Consider the following 13,241-nt stretch of genomic DNA (forward strand, 5'->3'; position numbering starts at 1 on the left):
CCAGTCAATCTGAGTGTCAGCCTTGAGCCACTTCCATGGATAACTAGCTGGCTGACTGGAGGCCAGGGTCTTCTGCCATATGTGGGTTGGAATCTCTAGGATTCTGTTCCTCAGGATGGGGGGAGGTGGGCAGTGGGGATGCAGGGCTGTTTATTCTTAGAAGGGCCAATTTGATCTGTGTTTAGATGTGTCAATGAAATGGACTTCTGAAGCATTTGTGTTTCCCTCCCTATTCTTACAGTACCGAATGTCTCTAAGTTGGACTTCTTTACCCTAGGAAATGAGAGAAATGCCCTGGAGAGAACTTCTGCCTCCTTGTTTGAACTGCCATTTTGCAGACTCCAACTGTGTTGTGCTTGGTTGGTCAAATCTCCAATCTGAGATCTTTAGGTTTTAAAACAAAATAATAACTGTAATTTGGCAAAATGAGTTTAATTCAAATCTCCTCTCCCCGTTTGCCTTTTGAGGAATAAGTCTATGTGATCTTTAATTCATGAAGAAAGGGAGGTTCTATGCAAAGCCTGATGATCATGGTTCCCTGTAGATAATCAGCATGGAAAATCAAATTTTGGCCATTAGAGGAGGGGGAGAAAGCTTCTTAATAGCAATAGAATGAGAAAACCTTTTAAAATATCTTAACTGTTCCACGGGAAGAATTTAGAGACAAAAAGCGTATGAACCAATAGAGTCATAAGAGTTATTATTTAATATGATTAAATGGTAAGTATAAATGGTTCTATTATGTAAAAATCATGTTTCCATAATTCAGTATTCCTTTAGAGATCATAATCTGTTCTTACATTAAGATCAGAAGAATTCATTTTATCTAGTTAAATTATGACGAATTATCTTTATTTCTTTTTTCCTTTATTATATTAATAAAAATTTTTATCACCTTTCTCTCTGTAGAATCAGAGAGGTGGTTAATCGTAGAATGTAAATGTATGAAATAGAATGAGAATAAATTTAGGCCTCATATTTGGGGAATATTTTTTTAAAGCTTTCCCTCCTCCATCTCCAGGGAAGCAGTTTGCCTTTCAGAGAGAGATACAGAATTACCTTGGAATAAGAACCTGAGTGAAACAAAAACTGTTTAAATATTCAATGAAAAGTGTACTTTCTTTTTCTGGTCACCTTTCCTAGACTCATGTATCTATAAGGTAGCTTTTGAGTACTTTATGTGAAGGTACCACCATTGTGGGGTCCATAGAGACACATTCCATATATAAGATACATTTCAGTAAATAGAGTGTGCTGTGGATGTTAGATAGCATGAATCATAGCAAAGATCAAACCAAATGCTTTAAAAATTGAGTGACCCTTTCCTTGAACTAATGAAACAAAAATGGGATGTCCTATGAGAACAAAATTTGTTTTATGCCTGTACATTGAGTTCAGAGAAATGAAATCTCTAGTGTAAATTTAACTTCATGATTTATGAGAGTGAAGAAAAGAGAGTGGAAATTGGTGCATTTTCCTTCTGTTGTAGGGGCTAGATACAATATTTTGCAATGGATGACTTTTACTTTATAAAGCTCTTTGAAGGGACGGGAAGTGACTATTGTATAAATGATGCTTTGGTCTAGAGATCTCCCTCAACATGGTCCATGCATTGTCTATATAACCTTATTCCATGCAGAGCAGGCGACTTTCCCTGCATTCACAGCCCATGGGTGCATTAGACTCATCATATGTGTAGAAAAAGAATGCGATCTATGAATACCTAACTGTCTGAGACAAGCTATGGAGGACAGAAAAAGGCACACTAAGTCAGGCGTGTAATTCTTCTAGCCCAGTCTTCTGATTGTAGCACTAGAATTCAGTAGAGAAGAACAGTTGTCTTCGTGACATCAGTCTCAAAATTTTAGATGTGTCTAAATATCTTTCTTCCCTATTAAATGTAACCCAGTGAGGTAGTCAGACATAAGCAATGAGAATGATAAAGACAATGAGGGATAAGAAGAATAACACAAGCCAAATAAAGTGCTAAGAAACACAGAAGAAGGGAGAAAAATTAATGTTGTCTGGTAGGATGATAAAGACCTCATGGAAAAGGTAGCATTAGAGCTGAGTCTTGAATAAGGGGGAGTATTTTGTCAAGTAGGGAATTGCATATGGGGTGAGAGAAGATATCTCAAGTTGGGGATCTTCACACAGGCACTGATGTAGAAAAGAAATGGCATACCCAAGGGATAATGAGTGGTCTCATTCACCTATAATATATGAGATCAGAGTCTAAAATAGGGAAAAGCAGAGGAGGCCAGCATGCAGTGAGAAACCTCTAAGTGTGAATTGAGGTTGTATTATGAAAGGTCTTCAAACCATGGCTCCAGAATTCTCCATTGCTGACTGAAGAGAGGTGCTTGCAGGTTTTTCTACACAGAAGCCACAAGATCAGACCCTGCTTTTAGGGATATGACTTGGCTCAATTTAAAGAGTTACTGGAGGGAGAGACATGTCTTAACAGGCTATTAAAATAGAGGAGTGACAATGGAATTGGAAAGTAGGGTGACAGCATAATCACCTTGAGGGGTTGGAGGAACTAGAGAAGAGAAAATGGCAGTAGCAGGCATATATAATTTCTTGGGAAGTTTGCAAATATCAGTCACATTCTTCACATTTACTTCCATGCTGGAGTCTTTGGTCTTCCTAATTTCTTCTTAAGATATTCTGATATGATATAGACTCTCTACTCTCCTAATTCCTCCCAGACCTTTGGTTGGCCTCTTAATATTCCACCATTTCCTATACTGGCTACAATCTCTGGAGGCACATACAGGGCTCCAGATCCAGGGGCTGGAATCCAGTTCCAGATTGTTGGTTTTCTTGTGGTTGGTTTATTTATTTTTTTCTTTTCAAATTCTTTTTTAATGTTTATTCATCTTTCAGAGAGACAGAGCACAGTGGGAGAGTGGCAGAGAGGGGGCGGGGGAGACACAGAATCCAAAGCAGACTCCAGGCTCTGAGCTGTTAACACAGAGCCTGATGCGGGGCTTTAACTCACAAGCAGTGAGATCATGACCTGAGCCGAAGTCAGACTCTCAAACGACTGAGTCACCCAGGTGCCCCTCTTGTGGTTGGTTTATTGTGTTGACTGTCCCCTTCCTAAAGTGCCAGCCTGCAGTTAACCATTTGCCTGTATTTTTACATTGCCTTAATGTCCTTGAGTCATAGTTAATGACAGCTCAGACCATGTCCTTGTTACATATACTTGTTGCTTGGATCATGTTTCCTTTAAATAGTTCACAGACTTTACTACACTGAAATGTGTACACAGCACGTGTTCCTAGTGATTCAGCCTTTCAATTGTTTTCCATAGATAATCGAATTAGCCTCATATTTCACAACTCAGGAACTCTTAGTGTTATCTATAGTTCTGGAGATTTTAACCATGTATTCTTCCAAACAATTTGTAAAAATTTAGGAGGAGGAATATTTTCCAATGATCTAGGACACTGTTTTATACTGTCTTATCTAGAAATATCTGTCCCTTGCCTTTTGTTACCTATTACTTAGTTCTGTCATTATGAAAACATCTTTTTTTGTCTTGAACATAGTTTTCTGAAAGACTCATTAGATTACAGTTCCTGGCTTCCCTTTATCCATATGCATGTTTGCTGTTTAAAATGTTGCTTTCTTTAGATATGCTTCTCTTATCCTTTATTTAGAGATGCCACTGGTTTGCTTAGTATGAAAATGCGAATTTCTACCACGTACCAAGGTCATTGCTATATTTTGAACAATCGTCTCTTAGAGATATTAATATAAATACTGGGTGTTATGCACTGACTCAGCTTGAGGATTTGAGAGGGCATCTTTCAATGATTTATCCCCCAGCAAAATTAATATTTTGAAATGAGTGGCTACATTTTATAGGCATGACTATAAAAAACAATCAATGCCAACAGACCACCTATGCTTTCTCTGTCTGGTAGGAGTGCATGTATAAGAGAGTGATGCTTGCCACTGATTATATTATAATACAGTGGTTAAGCACTTTATTAGCATCGAAGCATATCTTCCATTCAATTTCAGTAAGTTCTCAAGTCCACTAACATAGCATTTGATGTCATTAAAATAAAAATAAATCACCTTCAGAGTAACCAAGCCTAATGACACAAAATGCGGTAACTTAGACCTTTTCTTCCTTGCATCCTTCTTAATGTTGACAAAGGAGTAGAAAACTAAGGCATAGTCTAGATAATTTGATTTCCTTACTTTCCATTTCCTATCTAGGAGATGAAAGAGCTCTGACACTTGATTAACCATCTGAGACAAACGTTCTCCCCTGAGATAGAGATGACTATCAGCTGGGAATTTGAGACTGCCTGCCAACTATCCTCCACATGCTGATGGTGTTGTCTTAGGTTCAGCCTATGGAAGGGTTGCCGCTCTTATGAATTCCAATGGTCAGGCCATTTGACAGTTTCTTCTCCCACCGATTCAAGAGGAAAAATGTTTTTGGCATAACTGTAGACTTTGCTGTGCTTTAAATTGCCCTATGCTGGGAATCCTTATCGTACGTTCATATATAAATCACATTTATCTCTAGTCTCAAATGCTAGCTTGTTGCTCTTTTGATTGAAGGGTCTCTTTTGTTTTCCTGACCTTGTTCTAAATTTTCAAATTCAAGCTGGGAAGCTGACTATAAATTTCCTTATAGAATTCTTCCTTTACTGACTGTTCTTCAATTTATCAATATGTAGGGATATATTTGTTTTCATCTTTGAAATCTATTCCTGCTTTCCACTTCTTGAACTTCTGAAAAGCAAAATGAATGCATTTGTGTATTTACCCTAGGATTTGGTTCTACTAGAAAAGTCAAATGAGTTTTGCAGAACCTAAATGGCATGAAGAGTGTGAGAGTTAATTTCTGTACATTCTTAGAACCCATCCAACACCTATAGTTCCTTTTAGTGAGGACAGAGTCCTTTTAGATAAGATGTTCCTGAATCTCTTTGTCTTGAATATTTATCTCTCTGGTAAACATAGCAAGCTGGGATTGAGTTTGCTAATTTGACCAGTTTATTTCTTGCATCTAGAAATTATCTTCTTTACCCAATGATGATACTTAAATATGAAAAATAGTGATAATGTTTCTTTGAGTTATTTCCACTCTGAATTTATCCATTAATGTTCAGGAACCAAAGTTGAGCAAATTATTTTGATTTGATGTTTTTAAAAATGGTGCCTGCTCACCTGCTCATCCCTTCTCTCCTGGGAACACTGCTTGCCAAGGCAATGATACTCTGAAGGAATACATAAAGAAATCCAGGCAAGACTATTATTGGTAGCTCAAGAATTACTTGTTTGGGGACTGAGGAAACACAGCAAAAAGAGAAGAAAGAGTTGCATCATTACCTTTTATTCTCCTTTCCAGTTCCCAACTTACCTTACACATTTTCTTTGTCATACCCTCCCCACCCTACCTCTGATCTGTCTCTGTAGTCTGTTTCAGTCTGATTGTTTAGATAATTTGATTAGAGTTGGTTTTCATGTCAGGTCTGACTAAGACAAATGACTTCATTGGCCCTATCCTTACGTATAAAAGGAATAGAAAGAGTTGCACTTTAAGAGATTTGACTTGAGAAAAACACAATTAATTCCACAAAGAACACCACATCTCTGCATTCACTTGACAAATGATAATTGAGAAGCTCATCATGCCTAGGGCCCCAAAGCCAAGATGGAGCCAGGCCTCAGAGGAGTCCAGCGCACATGAAGCCTAACCTAACTTAGACCATGTAAGGTCTGTACCAGGGCTCATCCACTGCATCTGTGCTTCTTGCAATAATTACATGGACCCAGTTAATTTAGTTTAGGATGATTTATCTTGTACCAAAGTTCCTATTTGCCAAAGTGATTGATAAAAAGAGAGGTTATTTAAAGAAATTAATTGAATAAATATGATTCTAAGAAGGGTAAGATATAAGTTTTTTTAAAAAAGATTTGGTTTTAAAGACACGTTTTGCACCATTGGTACACATCTGACAGATGCTCTTCTATGCCAAGGAGTCACCTTGTTTGTTCTCATGAGTAGCCATACTACAGCCTCAGATCTTTCTCGGTCATCTTTCCATAGGGCTGCCTGACCCTACCATTGCAGCTACCCAAGTATCCCTCTGAAGCTGCCTTGATGTCCTCTGTCTCTCAGTCAGACAAGACATTGCCACTTGTAGGAAAGTACCAATCTTACTTAAATGCAAAAGAGCTTTAGAAGTCCTCATTATTTCTTCTTCTTTTTTTAATATTTATTTATTTCTGAGAGAGAGAGAGACAGAGAGAGAAAGCGTGAGCAGGGGAGGGTCAGAGAGAGACGAAGATACAGAGTCTGAAACAGGATCCAGGCTCTGAGCTAACTGTCAGCACAGAGCCCGATGCAGGGCTCAAACTCACAAACCATGAGATCATGACCTGAACCGAAGTCAGAGGCTTAACCGACTGAGCCACCCAGGCGCCGCTATTTCTAAGACTAGTATAGTAGCCATTTACCATCTTGATATCTTATTCAATGACATACTGAATAGTTGGTTGTCTTGAATTTTTAACTGGAGGAGTATTTGAGTTTCTGAGCCAGAAGGTATCAAGGAAGTTGTCCAGTCCAATTCACTTATTTTATTAATAAAAGGACCTGAGTCTAGGAGAATAAAATGACATACTCAAAATCACAAGGTCACACTATTTGGACCAGAGGTGGAATTAAAAAACAGATCTTCTGAGTCCTATTAATTTCACTTTTGTCCAGCACAACATATTATATCTCCCCGGTAACTCAAAAGTTCATCTCTATAATGAAATTTTTGATACATATTTTGTTACAATTCATATATATATGGATGCTAAACAATGAGGAATTTCATTTTTCACTCAGAAATAAAGAAAATAGGGGCTCCTTCTTTATGTAGACTGACTATTGACATTAATAATAGATCGCAGGGTTGTTTGGGAATGTTTGAGTTGTAAACTCTAGGCTTGACCTTGAGATTTTTCCCTTAAACTACAAGTGAAATTAACCATTGGTTTTCAATTTTTAGGAAAGCTAATTAGCAGTTTTATTCAGTCATTTAATAAGTACTCTAAGTATGTGCCTTGTGCCTGGCATAAGGCTAGAGATGTACATGCTTATATATCAGCCTTACCAAAGCATCCCCTCCCCAAACATCTTGGATGACAGAGGAATTTCTGTATCTGAGAGGAATAAAACATTGTTTAAAAAAATTCAAAATTGATTATTATTTTTATCATTCACATTTTCCTTCCTCCAAATTGGGGTTGGCTGTTCTAGACATACAGTTCACCTGTGGAAGTTAGCTACAGATAGATTTTGTTCCCCTTAGACTAAGTAGTCAACAATGTGATCCTGTGTGTGTGATATATATTTATATACATAAATATATATATATATGTATATAAATATTTAAATTAAATAACAACTTTAATTCTATACACCTAGTAAGGATACCAAAGTAAGAGTTACCCCTCCCGGCATTTTGGAAAATTCATTTTTCTACCAGTTGAAAATGTCATCCTTAAAGCAATTCATACTAGAAAATGTCATCCAGAAAATAATATTCCATGTCAGGTTACAGTTGCAGAGAGATAGCAAAAACACATAAGTTTAATGTTATCTCAACCTGCTTAACTTGTCCATAAAACATTTATTACTTAGTTATAAAAAAGCATTAGACATTTTATCTAATTCTGGGCATCTTTATGTGATATTTTTCCCAGTTTCCAGTCCTTAGTGACAAAAATAAGCCTGAAGCCTGGTGCAGGATGTAGCTAATACTATGCAAATATAATTAAGAGGTCCTATCACTTGATTATCTCAGTAGATACTCTTAAAGTAGGGTTAATAAGTACATAATTCTTTAGCTAGATATGTTTTCCTGATAAGTCATCTGTCCTGAGAGAACCACTTTGTAAAGTGAATTTGGGATCTATTCAAATGGCATCTCCTTTGTTTACAAATTTGGTGTTATCACTTCAAGTCTTTTCACTGATTATGTCTCCCTCTCATTTAAAATATATTGCAGTCTTTGGTGATCTGTGAGTGTTGCATTAGTATTTACTTCTTGAATTTAATGTAGTTTTTCTTCTAAGTCTGTAGAAAGTTGTTTGTTTGTTTAATTGATTCACAGTGATGCTTTAAGATTGACAAGAGACCTAAATGATCAACCAAGAAAGTGATCACCTCTTAGCCACCATATTGAGCTAGTAGATCTAAACTCAGGCCTTTGACTTCTCCATTGCTCATTCCACAAATCTGAGTGTTTTTTTAGTCTTTCCTGACTTCTGCAACATGTACACTATTTTTATGCTCTTGAGTAAGATGTGAATAAGATTTTTTTCAGACTTTTATCTGCTCCTATAGTAATTTATTCTATTCAGACCAACATTTCAAACTATTATATCTTTTTATTAATGGTTTTCTATAAATATCCTCAATAATTCCAAAAAGTCCATACATATGATGGATGGGATCTATTTTAAAATCATTCATAAGTCATTGTATTGAAAACATTATTTGTACTGCAGATTTTATTCACACTGTAAATGACATGGATTGTTAACAAGGGCTATATTTAGTCTACAGTACTGGCCTTGCATGGAAGAACCAGCTGCTGTTTGTTGAGGTGAATGGAAATTTTTCCAGTGGTCATTCTCTTGTCTTACTGAGGGTGGAGGGAAAGATTCTTGGAATTGTTTGCTGCCTAGACCTAGCCACCTTCAAGAGCAAATACCATCTTTCTGCAAATGATGGCAAAAGGAAGGAGGGAATTTTTGGAGGTTAACTGAAACCAAAACAGAGTATAGAGGGAGATGGAGGAGCATAACCACTGATGACCCTGTCACCCACTGTCTTACAGTAAATCTTTCTATAGTGTCTTTGTCATACAATCTTCTGGGTTTTTTCTACCATTTAACTATTCATTTATTTAATATCTACAATCATATTCATAGTTAAACACATTATAGTCAAACACATCCATACAAAGTACATGGACTTCTCTATTTTGCTACCAAAGACATTACAACCATATTAAGAACACTGGCCTTTGAGCTGTCAATATTTTGAGGTACATGATGAGTAAATGGAAGAGCTTTACATCTTTCAGTGGTAGAACTGTCAAGAAGAGTTTGTCTTTTTTGCCCCTCTTCCTCCAAATGTGGACTATATCAGAATCCATTACAGAGGAAATAAACAGTTGATTTTAAGTTAAGGATGAACCTAACAATCATTTGCACTATATTGATGTCAAAAGTATCTCTCTGCCAAGCTTTAAAATGCATCTTCAAAACCTACTGAAAATATCCAAGAACTTTAGTGATGAGCTACAAATGGACTTGGGTATTGATAAATAAAAGTCAATATGTATAGTGAAAGGACAACTTACTGTGATAAATGGGCCCACCATCAGTAAAGATCAAATTATTGACTATCTAGGGCAAGGAAAAACCTGTCTATAGCTAACTTCTACAGGTGAGAAGAATTAGCCACGACAGCAATTTAGGGAAAGCTTAAAGAGACATGTTAAGAGAATTCGTTAAAAATGCATATAAAAAAAAGTAGGCAGCAACATTCTGTTAAACACATTTGTGGCATTAGGCTAATGTACTTTTTTTGACCATGCTTGGGCTCACTCCTTTTTTCTTTTTTCTTGAATGAGCACCATTTAGGCTACCCATATTCCTTTTCAAGGATATCTAATTCAAAATTCACTTCCCTATCCTCCTATTACAGGAGAATTACTTCTGCATTCCTAAAAATTATGTCACTCTCCGGATATTGTCTCTAATGCTTCTACTAGTTACTTTTCATTATACCTCAACTATATCACAAGTTGTATGAGGGCACATTAAAAATGTCTTTTTTTTTTTTTTTTTTTTTTTTTAATTTTCACCCCTCACATAGTCTGGCACAGAGTTTTATCCTTAATAAGCACTAGATCAATATTTGTTGATTTCATTGTTTTTGAAATGATTCATTAGAGAAGCCCTGGTCACACATCATGTCAGAGTTTAATGATGAAACATCACAGAAAACACCCAAAAGAACAATAGCAAAGATTAGCCTTTCAAAAAAGAAAAAGTGGAATGGCAATAATTAACTTCTCTAATGTCTGCCATTCCCAACTGACAGAATGAAGGTATTTCCTCTATAGTAAATTTAACCAGGTACTCTATAAATTAGTCAGTAAAAATGACAAATCGTGTAACATTTCAAATTTGGAAGCTAAAATGTAATTGGGCAAAATATCTGAGGAATAACCGTTTCTACTCTCCTACCCCTTCACAAACGAGATCCTTCAAAATCAGAGGTAGAGACAAAAATAGTGCATGCCACCTACTAGTATGACTTTAATGAAGATCGTTCAGCTACAATTATACCTAACTTTCTGACTTTCTTGAGAGGTTTGGGATGTCAGGTCAACCAGGGACCACTTTATTGTCACTAAAAATTGTTACTGGTATTTGCTTTATAGTTCTAATACCATGCTCTCCTCCTCTTTGAGATTCTTATATCTATTACAGTGTCTTTCTGGAAGAATGAATGAATGAATGAATGAGAGTTTTAAATTATGAAAGATAATGTATGGGACGACAAGTGGAGTGCATTTGCCCAAATAAACACAGGTGCTAATTCATTGGCTGTTAATAATAGATTTAGCTGTATGATTAATCCCCTATTAGAAGTACCAATGTAAATATTTCAGAAAATTAACAAGATATTTAGGGATAAAATATTAAAACACTCTAGTAAATTTTAACCAGTGTAATAGTTTTCTGTAACTTTGATACATTTAATTATCCACTTAAACATATTACAAAAATAATCTATAAGTATGATCTAAACCAAGGAAAATTAAATTAAAGGCAATTACACCAATAAATACTTAGGCCATAGTCTCTTAGGGAGACACATAGTCTCCCCTCCAAATTACAGATTACCCCCCCCATTTTATAAATATGCATCCTTTGTGTCAAGTGGGCCTAAACAAAAAACTGAATAGATTTCATTGAAGATAATTCAAAGCACAGATCCTTTGCGGTCAGCAGGACATCTAGCATGTTACCTCTGTTTCATTCATTTGTTCATTCATTCATTCCACAAATCCTTTTAAGAATACCTCTGATGGCCCAGCACACATAGAGGTGAATAAAAAAGACATGGTACATACTTCCATATATTTTTTGGAAAACTTAAGTGCCAGAATTTCATACGCTTTTCTCATATTTTGTTCTCAAGTAAAAGGTTTTAGAGAAGCAGTGGATTCAAACTCTATGCTCACACTTTGACAGAACAGAAGAGAACTATCCTTGTTCTGAGAGATAGGTGAAACTCAAGAGAATTTGTATCAGAATTATGTTACTAGTCTCCTTTAAGGCGTGTATACGGTGGGCCTCAGGTTGTGATCACCAGTGCTTTACATACTCCATGGAAAGAGGATGAGTGTGGGCAGAGTGAACTCTACTCATGCTGCTTTAGACCTTGGGTGGCATTCCTATGTGTCACTTATTGAGTATATGTGTGAAGTGACACAGCCTTCAGCCTCTGTGTTTGCTCTATCATTTCCTAATGGAGGCTTAGGAACAGTGGCCAGGCCTATTCCCCTGTGCCAACAAACATATTATTTCAGAATGGCTTATATATTTTCTTTTTTGTTTTTATGGCCTATAAGTAATATGTCGTGTGTGTTATCAAGACCTGAAGAGACCGTAGTAGTGTTTACTGCAGCAATTTGTGATAGATAAAATTAGTCAATAATATACATATTTATGTTGTTTGGCTTCAGACAAGTAAGTGTGACATAATTTATATTATTCCAAGATTGTTTTGTTTTGTTATTCAAGGAGTTTTTTTCATGAAGCTAATGTTCACTCTTCCTGACAAGTGATTCCTTGAATGAATATAATATGGAAATATGTTACTCAGGGAGATAAGTTAGACTAAATATTACAACTTATGCAAAAATGTGGAAACTTGAGACCGTCTCTAACGGACTAGTGGTATAATGTGTTTATAGGAAATTTTAGGTTTCTGTGCTCATTTCTATTTCTGCCCATAATTCCTACCCAGATAATAAAGACAAGTTGTTTGGAGACAAGTTGTCTGAAGTCACCGTTGAAAACATTAGCCCTTCTTATTAATCATTTGTGAAGTATTTATTCTATATTTTAAATTTTATTTGTATAAAGCTTCTATCTTTTTGGTGTTTAGAGGTTTTAATTTGATGGAGAAACAAAATGCATAAAAAGTTCATCAGCTGTGATTTGTGCGACAAAAGGAACCATTGCACCCACAGAGTCTAACTGACCAGTCCAATGTTCCATCTGTGTCCTGTGGCTGTTAATTGACTATATTGTTTTAGATTTATGCATTAAAAATACGATTTCTACTTCAAAGGGATCGCTTTGTTACTTTGTAGCTTTTAAGCTGATGCCATGAACTTATTTTTCTTGTAAGATAAAGTCTCATCTATAGATTTTTCAACTAATTACATGTCTGCCAATACATACTTAGAGGATACATTTTATTTCAATTTATTATTTGTGTTTACATAGTGTGTCCCTGGAAGTATCTGTGGAACTGAAAGGAAATGTTTCAGTGATGTTTATTACTACTTTTTCATTGCTCTCTCTTTCTTTTCTCTCTCTCCCTCTCTCGCCTTTTAATAGCTCCAGTCAGTCCGGTCAAGCATGACAGCGACTCAAACTCGGCAAACTTCCAAGACACTGAGGACATGCCTGACAGATGTGTCTTGGAAGAGTCTGAGAGTCCAGGTGAAAGCCATTTAAAAATAGTCAAGTATAAAATGATAAATTTGATACAGCTTTGGGGTCCTTGGAAGGAGGTGGCGGGGAGGACATTGTAATGCTGTTTTCTCTTAGCAGCTGCACTGTCAAATTAATGGTCACCTCCAGGGGTCACAGTGTGGAGCTGTTACCTTTTCCTCTTTCAACAAGAATTCAGTTGGAGGAAGTACAAAGGCTTTATGACTGAGAAGGGAAGCTGACACTATTAGTTCATTATCATCCATTTTAAGCTAAACTGGTGAATAGAGGCGGAGATTGAAAACTAGAGAAGTGGCAGCATTTTAAATATTTCAAACAATGGGATCAAGCGGAAGTAGAGAGTTAGAGACAAAAGAGACACAGATTGTCATCAATACGATCTATTTACCTTTCTAAATACCAACAGTGCTCTAACCTGGATGAAAGGATTTTGGCGTAACAGT

General features: G+C 36.3%; 1 protein-coding gene across 2 annotated transcripts in view; it reads left to right on the top strand.

Annotated features, from left to right (window-relative positions):
- WDR72 (WD repeat domain 72) overlaps window positions 1-13,241 on the top strand; it is a 222,232-nt gene that overhangs the window by 202,882 nt on the left and 6,109 nt on the right. For both annotated transcript variants that reach the window (XM_039254230.1, XM_039254231.1), the window contains exon 19: window positions 12,682-12,786. In XM_039254230.1, the coding sequence (XP_039110161.1) occupies window positions 12,682-12,786 (105 nt within the window). The remainder of the gene's footprint in view (window positions 1-12,681; window positions 12,787-13,241) is intronic.

This window comes from Hyaena hyaena, unplaced genomic scaffold (genome assembly GCF_003009895.1).
Source record: "Hyaena hyaena isolate Hyena2069 unplaced genomic scaffold, ASM300989v1 scaffold_479, whole genome shotgun sequence".
Classification (NCBI taxonomy): domain Eukaryota; kingdom Metazoa; phylum Chordata; class Mammalia; order Carnivora; family Hyaenidae; genus Hyaena; species Hyaena hyaena.